Source organism: Grammomys surdaster, unplaced genomic scaffold, assembly GCF_004785775.1.
Source record: "Grammomys surdaster isolate TR1022 unplaced genomic scaffold, NIH_TR_1.0 341, whole genome shotgun sequence".
In the NCBI taxonomy this organism is placed as follows: domain Eukaryota; kingdom Metazoa; phylum Chordata; class Mammalia; order Rodentia; family Muridae; genus Grammomys; species Grammomys surdaster.
The window spans coordinates 138,203-151,396 of NW_021604760.1; the positions used below are offsets into that span (position 1 = coordinate 138,203).

General features: G+C 41.7%; 1 protein-coding gene across 5 annotated transcripts in view; it reads right to left on the minus strand.

Moving 5' to 3' along the window:
• Window positions 1-4,667: 4,667 nt before the first annotated feature.
• Window positions 4,668-13,194, minus strand: part of Dnajc6 (DnaJ heat shock protein family (Hsp40) member C6) — a 135,811-nt gene continuing 127,284 nt past the window's right edge. For all 5 annotated transcript variants that reach the window (XM_028778774.1, XM_028778773.1, XM_028778776.1 and 2 more), the window contains 4 exons: window positions 12,665-12,928; window positions 10,536-10,678; window positions 7,990-8,166; window positions 4,668-6,958 (listed from right to left, as the gene is read on the minus strand). In XM_028778774.1, coding sequence (XP_028634607.1) covers window positions 6,857-6,958; window positions 7,990-8,166; window positions 10,536-10,678; window positions 12,665-12,928 — 686 coding nt within the window. In that variant the 3' untranslated portion in view covers window positions 4,668-6,856. The remainder of the gene's footprint in view (window positions 6,959-7,989; window positions 8,167-10,535; window positions 10,679-12,664; window positions 12,929-13,194) is intronic.

The window sequence follows — 13,194 nt, forward strand, 5'->3', positions numbered from 1 at the left end:
TCTGAGATTGTGTGGCTGGGATAGTTGAGATTGGGGGTGAGTGACAACACCAGAAAACAGGATTAGAGGCTTCTCCTCTGCCGGGCCCAGTTCCGCTCCGCCCACAGTTCCGCCCCACTCTGGCTCATAATCCTGCCTCCAACTCTTGGAGCCCCTCCCCCAACTCCTTCCTCCACTTCGCGGACTCCGCCCCCAGTTCGCAGAGCTAAGTCCCTGCCCGCTCCGATCTCAGTCATGCAGAACTCCGCCCCATTGGACTGATCCCGCCTCCGCCACTCATAGCTCGGACGCTACGGGTCTTAATTCCTGCCACTCAGAACTTCTTTCCAGTAGTCTCCGAGTTTGCTCAGCACCGCCCGGCTGGCCGGGAACTACGCTTCTAATCTCACCCCCCACCTACTTTCATGGGATCCTGGATTCTGAAACGTTCCAACCCTGCTTCTCAATCTGGGGTCCAGCTCTTCCTCACTGTTGTGACTTGGGGCCCAGGCGCTGCCTCAGGAGATTCTAGATGCTCACCATCACCCTGGCTAGCTGCTAGGAAACTTGCTTGAGAGGACAGGTGGAAAAAGTGGGACGCAGGATAAGAATGGGGAGAAGTTACCTTTGGTGCAGGACTAGACCTCACTTTCCAGGACGACTCTTCCTGTGTACGTGTGTGGTTTGTTCTGAGATTGTGTGGCTGTGGTAGTAGAGATTGGGTGAGTGACAGCACCAGAAAACAGGATTAGAAGCATCCCTATCTAAGATCTTTGACTTTTGTATAGATTTGCTTGCTTTGTAGCTACATTAACATTTTGTGGAAACTATCGTGTCTGTCTGTACCCTTCATTCATTACAAATTCTTTGGGTCCGAAGTTCTCCTGGGTCCTCAAGTAAACAGCTATTTTTTTTGTAACACAGATAACTAAGGCCAATTTTCACTCCTCCAGAGCCATTTTATTCTTACCTTCTTCAGTAGAATCTTCATCTTAGAAACCATCCAGTAGTCCAAGACCTCTACAGAAAGGAGCCAAACAGCTCTTTAGACAAGGTTAGAAAGACAAAACCCACAAAGTTCTAAACTTAAAAGAAAAGGAATATATATATATTCAGTCTGCTAAGACCTAGTGATCTTAGAAGTGATTCTGAGAAGCACATTTGCATAACTTACAATAGAGCTGTTGTTCTACTTTAGACTGTTAATCCTATTGTAACCATTACAAACTAAGCCATTGTACCGTTGTAAGTGTGTACAGAATGAACATGTACACAGTGTCTGCAGTGTCAGTCATCTGCCAGCGTCATGGACAATATACCTGGTGAAAATGGGGGATTATTGTATCTATAAAAGCACTCAGAAAATTTCTCTGCCAAACCTGTGTTTTTAACTCCTCCTTTATAACCACTGAGATACATTAGTGAGGAGGTTTTTCCACCTTAAATGGCTAGATTACATGATGTAAACCATCTCATTCTTCCATCCTCAACCACCCCATTCGTCCCTGCACAGCCTTGTAGATGGGTTTGCCAAAGCTTTCTGTGTCCCACGTTTTGAGAGAAAGCGACATCAGAGGCACAGTGTCCTGTGAATACCAAAGGCTTGTCAAGTAAATATTGAAAACTGGTAAGAAAGGGAAAAAAGAAGAGGAAGAGAAAGACAGATGTTGGCCCTCCAGGATAATGTTTGGAATCAGAATTCTGAGACAGTGTTTCCAACTGCTTTCTGCCACAATTGTCCTTTCGGTTCACTGAGTACTTTACCTGAGAAAGTGGACTTTTCCTGTGCCAGATACTGCACCGGAAAAAGATCCTACTCACCAATTCCACATTTCCACAAGAAGAAAAGCCACCAGAACCTGCATCTCACTCCAACCAGCCCTTCCTATGTTACTCGATTGTTTAAGACCTGGGCCACTGTCTGACTGCCTCTGACTAGAGTCCTTAAGATGAATCTTAAGGTCTCCTCCTTGAGTTCAAGTTTCAAAGGCTCCGAACAAGATTTTACTATCTCCACTTGACAGCTGGTAAAACCCAAGCTCAAATAGTGACCAAAGAACAGGAAAGCTGAGATCAAGCCCCGAAACACTAATTCAGTTAATCAGTTGCTTTCTTCTCACAGTAGATCTTATGCCCTACTAGAGGAGGCAGGGGTTGACAATGAGTAGAACAACAGTAATATCTTATGTTTAAGAAGGTGTTCAAAGTAATTCATTGATTTCATATTAATTTTTTTTTTTGTGACAGTGTTTCTCTGTGTAGCCCTGGCTGTCCTGGAACTCACTCTGTAGACCAGGCTGGCCTCAAACTCAGAAATCCACCTGCCTCTGCCTCACAAGTCCTAGGATTAAAGGCGTGCGCCACCACCGCCCTGCTGATTTCATATTAATATACATATTTTTTACTAGTGTCTTGCCTATAGTATAATCAACCAAAGGTTGATTATATTAACTGTGGGAACAAAAAAGGGATCCCTTTGCAATTCATAAAGTTTAATGGCCAATACAACTATAGCAAAAGATGGGCTACAACATAAAAATCATAACAAATTTATATGATCATACTTTTAAATGACACAGGAGCCTGAAGGCTGAGGAAGACTCAAGAGTATGAGTGTACTGTTTGACAGCCACACCAAAATATCATGGGTCAGAAAGAGTCTGGCCTAATAGTAATGGACTAAGAGGGGAATCCAAAGGGTCTATCTAGATATGGCACAAGACCCTTCCTGGAAAAAAAGACCTTGTGATATACAATCAGAGAATGAGAGAGAACCTCAGATGGTCAACTCTTATGGCAAAAGGGAGGTAGATTTGGAGTGATTTTCGTTTTTACATCTGGCTTTGGGGAAAGGGTGTGGTTTCAATGACCTGCCTTGCCAAAGATGAATTCTAGTCTCTATGATCTGCCTAGAAAAGAATGAGGGATAAGAGAAATGAAGAAGGAAGATGGGAAAAATTTTGGTTCTACGATCTGTAGTTTGTAGTCACTTTCTGAGCTCTGACATAGCAAATATTATTGTTTACAATAAATAGCATCACCTCGCCCTATTCCAAAGAAAATACCCTTCTCGAGCTCCACTTACATGGCCATACATGGAAGGTCACAACGAGGTATCACATCTGCCACAGAACAGGCTCTAAGGTCAGTGCATCATAAATGGAAGTGTGCTATGACACTAACAGAAACCAGCATCTGCCATTTTCCACACCCAGATCTCACCCCACCCCGAGGAGACAGGTAGAAGTGCCAAGGGACGAGGTGTTCCCAGCAGACTTTCCTATTCCTGGACTCATTTCTGAACCTGAGGGCTCCATGTAGTTCCAGCTCCAAAACCAACAGTGTGGCAGTCAGTCTTATTTATTATCATTAACAGTAGTGATAGTTATTGGCCAACATCTGTGTGAAAATACTTTATACACATAGTGCCTAATTCTTCAACTGAAGAGCTGTATGGAGTCTATTTTACAAATGATAAAATCAGGACTCAGAGTTTAAAGTATTTTTCAATATAACAGACATTAAGTAGGAAAAAAATCACTATTCATAGCTATTCTTTTAGTTTCAAACCAACATATATCAGCATTCCACAAACAGTATGGCTTTTTTTTTTTAGGATAATAAAAAACTCTTGAGATGATCTGCATTTTCTGAGCTGGTGTTCCCATCATGGAAAATGGCCTGCACTGGGATAACTTCATCTGGAATTCCACTTTTGTGCTGACTTCTTACTCTGTGTGGTCTCACCAGTAGGATTAGTACTGACTTTGGCCTCCAAACCAGTGGTTCTAAACCCGTGAGTCATGACTCCCATGGGTGCTGCATATCAGATATTTATGTCACAGCTCATAACAGCAAAATGACAGCTACAAAGTAGCAATGAAATGATTTTAGGGATGGGGGATCACTACAACAGGAGGAAATGCATTAAAGAGTCACAGCATTAGGAAGCTGGAGGAGCCACAGCTCTGGACACACAAGCAAAGTAGTGGCCCAAATGCTCTAGAACGGTGTGTCTACAGATGTGCATATGTTCTCTCTGTCATCGAGCATAAAGATATCCAACATTTCTCTTTGATAGTGAAGTCCCAAACTATAGATCAATCTCTCTGACTCAGCACACAAACATGTGGTTGAAAACACAATCATATTGTTGTGAGAACAGGATTTCTCTGCTGATTCCTTTTGCAACACAATATTCATCAGACATAACGAGTGGTGTGTGTGTGTGTATGTGTCTGTCTGTCTGAGGACATGCGTGATACTGGGAGATAAAAGTATAAATGTAGAATCTTGTCGGGATATCTTTTGGTGAAAATGTATTCTGTGCATTTCACGTTCTTTCCTTTTATCGGTCCTTAAAAGCAAATCAGGTTAAAGGGTGTCTTTCAAGTTTGGCAGTGTACTCCATATCTCATTTTTTTGGTTTGGAATGCTTTTTTGCTTGTTTAAGATCTATTTTATTTCAATCATGTGTATGGGGGAGGGGTGTGTGCACATCAGTGCAAGTGCCTATGAAAACCAGAAGAGGGCATCAGATACCTCTAGAGCTGAAGACACAGGCAGTGAGCAAACCCAGTGTGGGTGCTGAGGTTCTCCGCAAGAGTAATGTGCACTTTTAACCACTGCATCATCTCTCTGGCCCCTTGTATTCCCACAGGAACAAAAATAATGTATATTTCTGCAAGTATTTTTTATCCTTTTTAATATACATTACAAATATTTTTAGAACAATGACATTTTGTTTTGTTTAATGTATTTACAAAACAAAAATATATTACAATAAATATGAATGAGACGGTGGATCTGACCAACAACAAACTGTCACAACCTGGTATTTAAAAGGAATGCAGAACTTATTGGTCTGCATGTGTTAAGAGTTTTAAGATAGACAGGCGTCCGGAATCATAATGCATCTGGGAAAGAGCAGTGGGAAACTCCCAGATTTAAGGAGGGGTTCTTTCTCATTGCTAATCACCTAACATTTAATGGTATTTAAACCATGAACATTAATGACCTATGCAAACATGATATAAAGCTAATAGAGTTCTATCATCTCAAAATGTATGTGACGGCCACATAATATCCTCTTAATTATTGTCATTATATACTGTAGTTCACACAATATCTACAAATGTGGAATGAGGAAAAAAAAACAAAACAAAAAACAAAACAGGTCACTGCAACACGTCTCACATTCCAATCTTAAATAGGACAAGCACATACTGGGTCAGACATCATTGTATAATACGTTAATAAATAACACCTTGGTTGTTATGGTTACTTTGAAGAGTTTACAACTGTATATTTTAAAGAGAACATTTTTTGAGAATTTCACATTATCAGTAAAAGGTAAAATAAATAATGAACTTTCATAATTTAAAAAAAAAGAGAGAGAGGTCTATATGGAACCAAAATTATTTCTGACATGCTGCTTTTTCAGTTTAGTTTGTCACAAGAATATTAAAACAGAAACAAACAAACAAAATGATTGTCTTTGAAAAACAACCTTTGAAAGCTTTTCACAATATTGAATGTGAACCTTTTAAGATTAGCATGATAATCTTTTTTGACCACCTGCTTTGTGACTGTGTATGTGCACATTAGACATATTCAAATGCATATATGGAGAGATAGATGCTGCCCCTGCTCACCAGGAGACCTAGGGAAGTCCCAGCAGTAGGAGCTGTTCCCTTGCGAAGTGGGAAGCTCTGAGCACTGGACAAAATTTCAACAAGCTGATGTTTCATTCTTGCATAGTTTTCACATGCATCCAACAGCAAACCCAGCGGAAATAATCCTGGGGGTGGGATCCCAGATTTACTGGGTGGGTGGGACTCTGACTCCTCAAACTGGCAAGCTATCCGATTGGATCTGAAGGCACACCACAGCTCTCTCCCCAACCAAACCCTTCTCAGTGTTATCTTCTCTGTTTTTCCCTTGGCTTGCAATCACCAGAATGCCAGGTCTACACAAACTGTGAATGGGCCAAAATGCTTTACAAACTGTCACCCATGAAGAATGTTTTCTTGGCTAAGCAAAAGAAAGAGCACTGAGCCTTGTGGCAACAATTAGAAGGGGATTTCAAATAGGTTTGGAATTGTGGTGGTGGTAGTGTTCAAAAGCTTCTCTTTAATCAACTGCAAATTTAAAGGGGAAAGGAGCCAGTACCCCAACGTTCTGACCTGGAGTCAAGATTTGACATTTAAGGCTCCTGTTTTCTTTAGCTATCATGTGCTTGGGCTTGTAGGGCATCCAGGAAAAGTAGGGGTAATGCCTAGATTTCTGCATAACCACCTCCCACCACTTAGCCACTTCTATAATTGGTAATGTTCTTGACCAAAAGACACACACTGAAGAAGCTAAAGGCTTCAGTAAGTTTCCATTAAAAAATACTTGGTTGGTGATATATTCTTGGAGTTTGTGTAAAGCCATTGCTCAAATTACATCTTTAAAAACAAAAAACACACACATACACAATTCCTAAATCAAGTCCTTAAAACCATTACGTAATCCAATTATCATAATGTCCACTCATAAATCTTAATCTCTGACAGTGAGATGGATGTCATGCCTTCACCTTGGGTGGCCGAGGTCCTATTTCCCCAGGCAAAATGCTGAGTAGGCTTCCCAAAGGGCAGGCTGGAATGTCATGACTCTGCAAGGTCAGCTCACTAGAGTTCCTCTTGGTGCTATGGATTCCAAGAAACCAAACGTTCACATTCCTTATCATGAGAAATGAATTCACGAGGAACTTAACAGTTTAGTACTGGAAATACATTACTAGAATTTTTGGTTCATCTGTGAAAAATCTCAGAACTGTGGTACACACTAAGCATTATCACAGGATTGCAGCCAGCATAGAAAAGCTCACAAATTAATACAAGGGCTTTTGGCCTTGGTTTTCAAATTCAGACCAGGCATCATTTAACTCCATGAAAATCATCTTTGCATATTGTTCATAGGGCTGCCCAGTCGCCTAAAGAAAACACAAAACACAATTAGATACCACAGATCAAAATTAAACTAATATTAAACTCACTGAGATTGTGGATGGATGGTAATTACAATGATCTTCCATTAATACATTTCTTTTTACACCATATCTACATGAAATTAATTACTATGCACTGCCCTGGAAACTCACAGAGGATAATAGAAACCCATCAATAAGGAGAAAAGTGGGAGCTTATTGGGCAGCAAAAGATGCACCTCATGGTTAATGATAGCTCTGTCTCTAGTTGACTGGATTTCAAAATTCCCCCTTTCCAATTCCTATAAAGTTTAGGTCTTTGAGACTCATAATAAGGCAGTTTGCCAATTTCTGTGGGCTCTTCTCTTTTGAGTGACTAAAGTTTATGCATGAATGGTTCCCATTAATTATCCTATTTAGTCATAAGAAGTGTGGGGGGATGGACATCAAACATGGATTTCAAACATGCATTCCCAAAGGCACTGCAATCATGACTTCATGTCTCCTGTCTGTGACAGTTCACATGAGAACAGAGTGGTGTACTTCAATCTGAGGTGCTGCTGCAAATTACAAAGAATTCAGCCGAGGGGGAGCTAAACTTCAGATCTGTAGAGCTCTTCTGTGCTTTATTTATTCAAACCATGAGCATTAATGGCAACACACACTGACATTTTAAACATCTTATTGCTCCTCACCAGTATTTCTTTTTTCCAAACCAAACACACCCTAAAGTGTCTCCTGGGTAGACACAATTCTGTCCTCCACAGGAACAACAGCCTTTTCCTTTGAAGTGCTCAGTCTCCATAGTGAATAAAATGCTTGCCCCACAGTTTGTGAAGGATGCTTTGACTGCTTCCTGCCAACCTCATGCCTTGTGACTATTTGTTTAAATACCTGAGTTAAATAACCTACAGAGTAAGTTTTGTCAAATAAATGTCTTAGTCAATCCACAAATTGAAAGCGTGCCCTTTTATCCTATGCTTGTCAACTCTAAAACAGAGACTAGGCATGTCTATGACAGGGCAGGTCCTACTCACCTTGTCTGGGTGCACCACTAGCACGGCCCTCCTGTACACCTTCTTCACTTGCTCTGGTGTCACCAGATCCGCCATGCCTACAGGTTTCCACTTGGTCTCCCCGGCCCACAGCACGGTGTGCATTGTGGAAAGCAGAGCTCTGATGTTTCTTTCTTTGCCTTCTATCCACTCCAGGATCTGCAGACAGGAAATACAAAAAGGGTTAAGACACTCAAATGCTTTCTGTCTACCAGGACTCTGACGATCTATACTGTTTCAATAAAACTGAGAAAGCAGCCCCCTCTAGCTGGAACACAACCCAACCTTCCCCCACGTCCTTCTAGTCTGCATCACTGTTCAAAAGCTGTTCATGAACTTCAGAGTTCACCTCTGTGGTTTGAGCTTCTTTCTCCCTGCCTTCCTACAGCTAATTATACACTCCTAACATGAGCTTCATGAGGTCACACCTGAATCTCCTTTGCTCAAGCAACTAAATAGTCCTTTCGTGTAGGCCAAAGTTGTGCTAGGACATAGCTCAGTGGTGGAATACCTACCTGCACTGGGTTTGCCTCCCACCACAAAGGGGAAAAAACATGGCCTACCCTACTATAAATGTGCCATATATGTCATACATTATTGAGTATGTGTGTTCACCTTTCCCTGTCAATACTTGGAGCTGTTTATGGAAAAGGACTGTTTCTTATCACTATATCTCAGGAGCTAAACAGACCTGGCATAGAGTAAAGCTCGAAAGGTTTATTAAATAAATTGATCCCTTAAATCAGAGATTCAAACTGAAAACCTCCGTGTTAGAAAGAAAAGGCGTGATTAAATGGACGCTGTGGTGGTTGGGATGAGAAAGGCTCCCATAGTCTCATATATGTGCGTTCTTGGTCCCCAGTTGGTGGACATGGTTAGGAAGGGTTAGGAAGGGTGGCTTTGTTCGAGAAGGTGGGGTGAGTTTTAAGATCTTTTAAAGGGAACCTATGCCATTCCCAGTGAACCCCCTCCTTCTCTACTTCATGTTTGTGGATCAGATGTAAGCTCTCAGCTTCTGCTCCAGAGCCGTATGTCATGCCATAAGGCTTATGCCAGTTTGATCTTTATATACCTCATCTCATGACGTTCATCTTCAGAGCCACCCTCCGCCTCCAGGCCAATCTGCATCCAGCTGTCCACTCTAGGCCTTCCCTGTGAAGAACTTGCCTCCTTCTCTACCAGTTAAGGAACTTGGATTCGCTGAGTGACAAGCTTTTTTTTTTCTTCAAGATTTATTTATTTGTTATATATATAACAGATATATATATATATATATGCCCTATCTACATGTACGTCTGCATACCAGAAGAGGGCATCAGATTCCATTATAGATGGTTGTGAGCCACCATGTGGGTGCTGGGAATCGAACTCAGGACCTCAGGAAGAGCAGTCAGGTTCTTAACCACTGAGTCATCTCTCCAGCCCCACTTTTTTCTTTTAAAGTACAAAAATAAAATAAGATAAAATAAAATAAAATAAAATAAAATAAAATAAAATCATTCTCTCTTCCCCAAAACTGATTCTCACATAGATTTTAGAATCAAAACCAAATGTTTTTGTTGTTTTGATTTTTGTTTTAAGAAAAAGTAGAACTTCTCTACTTAAAAGTGGAAGGAGTCTGTGATAGAGGCCAGGTCCTCGCCATCATGAGCTTTCCTGTCCTCAATCTTTGTGGACCTCATGCCCAATGTCTCCAGAATGGTAATCCCTGGATGCAGAAATAGTTCTCTCTTGATTCACAGAGAACTGAAACTGGGTTTCAGTCAACCAAGAAGAGCAGAAAGTTCTCAAGGTAGACAGAAAATACAAAGGGTGAATTGTTCTCACCAAATTCTAATGACTGATACAATCTAAAAGCTTCTGAACTAGAGTCAAATATCATTGTTCATCTGGTAGGTAAATTAAGCGTCATGTACCAACCTTCCCAAAGCTACTTTGCTATTGAAGAGTATGGCTGTCTTCAAACCACAGCTTCAGAGACTCACTGTAATACAGTGATTGCCAGAAGGAAGTGCCTTCCTAGTTGATATGGTCTGTGTCCCACCCTAGAGTCACTGTGGACAATTAACACTCACGGTGGTGAATGGCATTAGGAGGGAAAGACCCTTAGGTGTTAAGATTTAAATTCTTTTCCACTGGCTCATGTTTTGAGCCCCTGTTCACCAGTGGCATGTATTTAGGGAGATTATGGAACCTGTAAGGGGATTAGCTAGTAGAAGTATCTCCCTAGGAGTGGAGCTTTGAAGGTTCTACCTGCCCACCATTTGCTGCAGTGTCCCTCTCTGTGTTTCCTCTCTGCTTCCAAGTGAGCAGCTATTCTGCATGTATCCATGGCTATGTCTTTCCTGTCACAGCAAATAGAAATCTTCTGAGACCACGGGTCAGAATAAATCCTTTTTTCCTCAAGTTGTGTCTATCAAGTATTCAGTCCCTAGTGACCAACACAAAGGTAAGGAATGTAGAGATGACTGGGCATAATGACTTGTCACACGGCTTTGTCCTATAGGATGATCAAGGGGCTCATTCACCTTTAGTTTCTCAGGATCCATTTCCTTAGCCATCTCCTCCTTTCTCATCTCAGCTATTGTTCGAGGCCCCTTTTTGTCTTTGTGGGCATTGAAGCCTTGACTAGAAAGCAGATCTTCGAAGTCAGCAGCCTTTTGTTTCCCTTCTGCAACATAACATTGGAAACCATCATGACTTTTATTCTGAAACAGAATGTCAAACTTTCACTTCACAAGAGTACAGGAGTATAGATTTTCCATACATTTGTTCCCATCATAGCTGCCGTGTGAGGAATATTAAAGGCTCTGTGTAACAGGTGAGAAAAATGGAAGACTAAACAACCTAAGAAGTCTGTCTGGAACCACATAGTGTATCTATGGCAAGGCCAGGATTGGAGTCTAGATCATTAAAGCCCATTTCACCGCCAGTGTAACTTTGCAGATGAAGGTACTTACAGTTCTACCATGATTACAACAAACTAGCATCAGAGATTAGATAAGAGCATTTGAATCCTTGAAATCCTTCCTGCTATCCCTTTCCTGTCTATGCCCAGTTGATGGGTTCGGTGGATCATGGTGCCCTCCCCCTGTAAGTCTGATTTAGAATAAATCTATCTCAGTCTTTTTGAAGAGGTAGATCCTGGAAACAAACTCCATGTATCTAAAATTCAGCTATGACCACAGGGATGTTACAGGCATCTATACCTCAGTTTCTTCATTCGGAGAATGAAGGTGATGTTAACGATACGGTGTTGTCATGAGAATGAGCTAAAAGCATGCTTGGTTATCTCAGTGTCATTTGAAAACAAAACAGAACAAAACCACAGCAGTCCACACAGTTGGCAGTAATCAACCTAAGGTGGTTTGTTTCCAGGTTGGGAATGATTTGCCATCTCTTTTCTTAAGAAGCCACATCGCATGTGTGCACACCAAAATTAAGCGCTCCCGGGAGACATTCACCCACTATCTTCTCAAAACAAAAATGAAACGGATGCCACATGGCTCAACGGGTTTATCCAAAGAGTGCCCCTGAGAACTAAAGATAAACATGATGTCACACATCTCCAGAACATGCATTTCTGTCACAGCAATGCTGTGAACAAACACTGGTGCCATGTCCAGCTAGGGATAACACTGAAAGCCAGATGTTCTGGTGCCAAATGACTGGAACTCAAGTCCAGGCTCTGTCAGGAATCTCAAGAAACTGAGAGATTACTTTTTAGATTTATCTCATGGATCACTCATCTATAATGGAGCTTTGGCTTTAACTATACTTTAAAAAATAATACTTGAACACATCTAGGATATTCCTGCATGTTGCAGAGGAACTGGGTTCCATCCCCAGCACCTATATGGTAGTTCATAACCATCTATAACTCCAGTTCCAGGGGATCTGAAATTCTTTTCTGACTTCCTTGGGCACCAGGCATGTACATGGTGTACACACATTCATACAAGCAAATATTCGTATACATAAAGTAAAACAAACCTTGAAAAATACGTTTTTAAAAAAAAATTTGCTGGGCAGTGGTGGTGCACACCTTTAATGCCAGCTCTAGGAAGGCAGAGTTTGAGGCTAGCCTGGTCTACAGAGTGAGCTCCAGTACAGCCAGGGCCATACAGAGAAACCCATCTCAAAAAACAAGCAACAAACAGACAAAAAAGAACATCAGTCTAAGGAATCTTCTAGCCCTAGGTGACAACACCATCACAGGTACCCCCAAACTCAAGAATATACCAACCACTCCTCTCACTGGGGTATAAGGGGAAAACCTAACATCATTTTGAGAGGTTCCCATTCCCTTTCTCCTAAGAATACTTTTCTTCTTTTAAAGGAAGTAGTTTTATGTCCCTTCTACCCATCCAATCAACATGTATTAACACTTATAATATATCAAGTGCAATGCTAGTTTGAAAACCTATGACAAATGCCTTCCTTCTTATTCACCAAGAAGAAGGAAAAGCAAGTAAGCCAGCAGTCACATGCCACCTGTTTGGGATCATGGTAGGCCCAGATGCTTCACATAGTACTTGGGGTGTGGATCACCTGATGTCCCTTCAACTCTAAGATGGTGTCCTTGAGACATAACATATCCAGCAGTATGACAATACAAGCAGGTCATCCTATACCAGACTCATGCCATCATCCTTACCCAAGTTAGTAGCTCCTTTTCCACGTTCACTCTGTCCTGCAGGCATAGCTGAGAAGCTCACATTGTAATTGGGTCGGTTCTGAGGGGAGGAGTGAGGCATACCGGTCTGTGGCTTAGGCTGTGCCTGCTGCCAGTTGTAGCCAGCTGGCTGCTGCCATCCTCCACCCATTGGCTGGGGGGATGCTTTTTGTGGTGAGCTGAGAGGTGGAAATCCTCCACCCAATCCAGTTGGTGTGGTGGGCTTGCTGGCAAATGAAGAGCTACCTATGGAGGAGAAGGGAGAGAGGCAGTAAGGCTATTGAGAGTGGCTTCAAACGCGAGGTATTGCTAGTGGAAACTGCTTTGGTTGGTAACAGAACTAACCTTCCTAACAGGACGAGAAATCACAGGCATATCCATATATCTGTCATTTCCTCAGTTACCCCACAGATACTTCAAGTAGTACCCTTGGCCCATTCTTCTCTCCAGATGAATAAGATGTTTTGTTCTGTTCTGTTCTGTTCTGTTCTGTTCTGTTCTGTTCTGTTCTG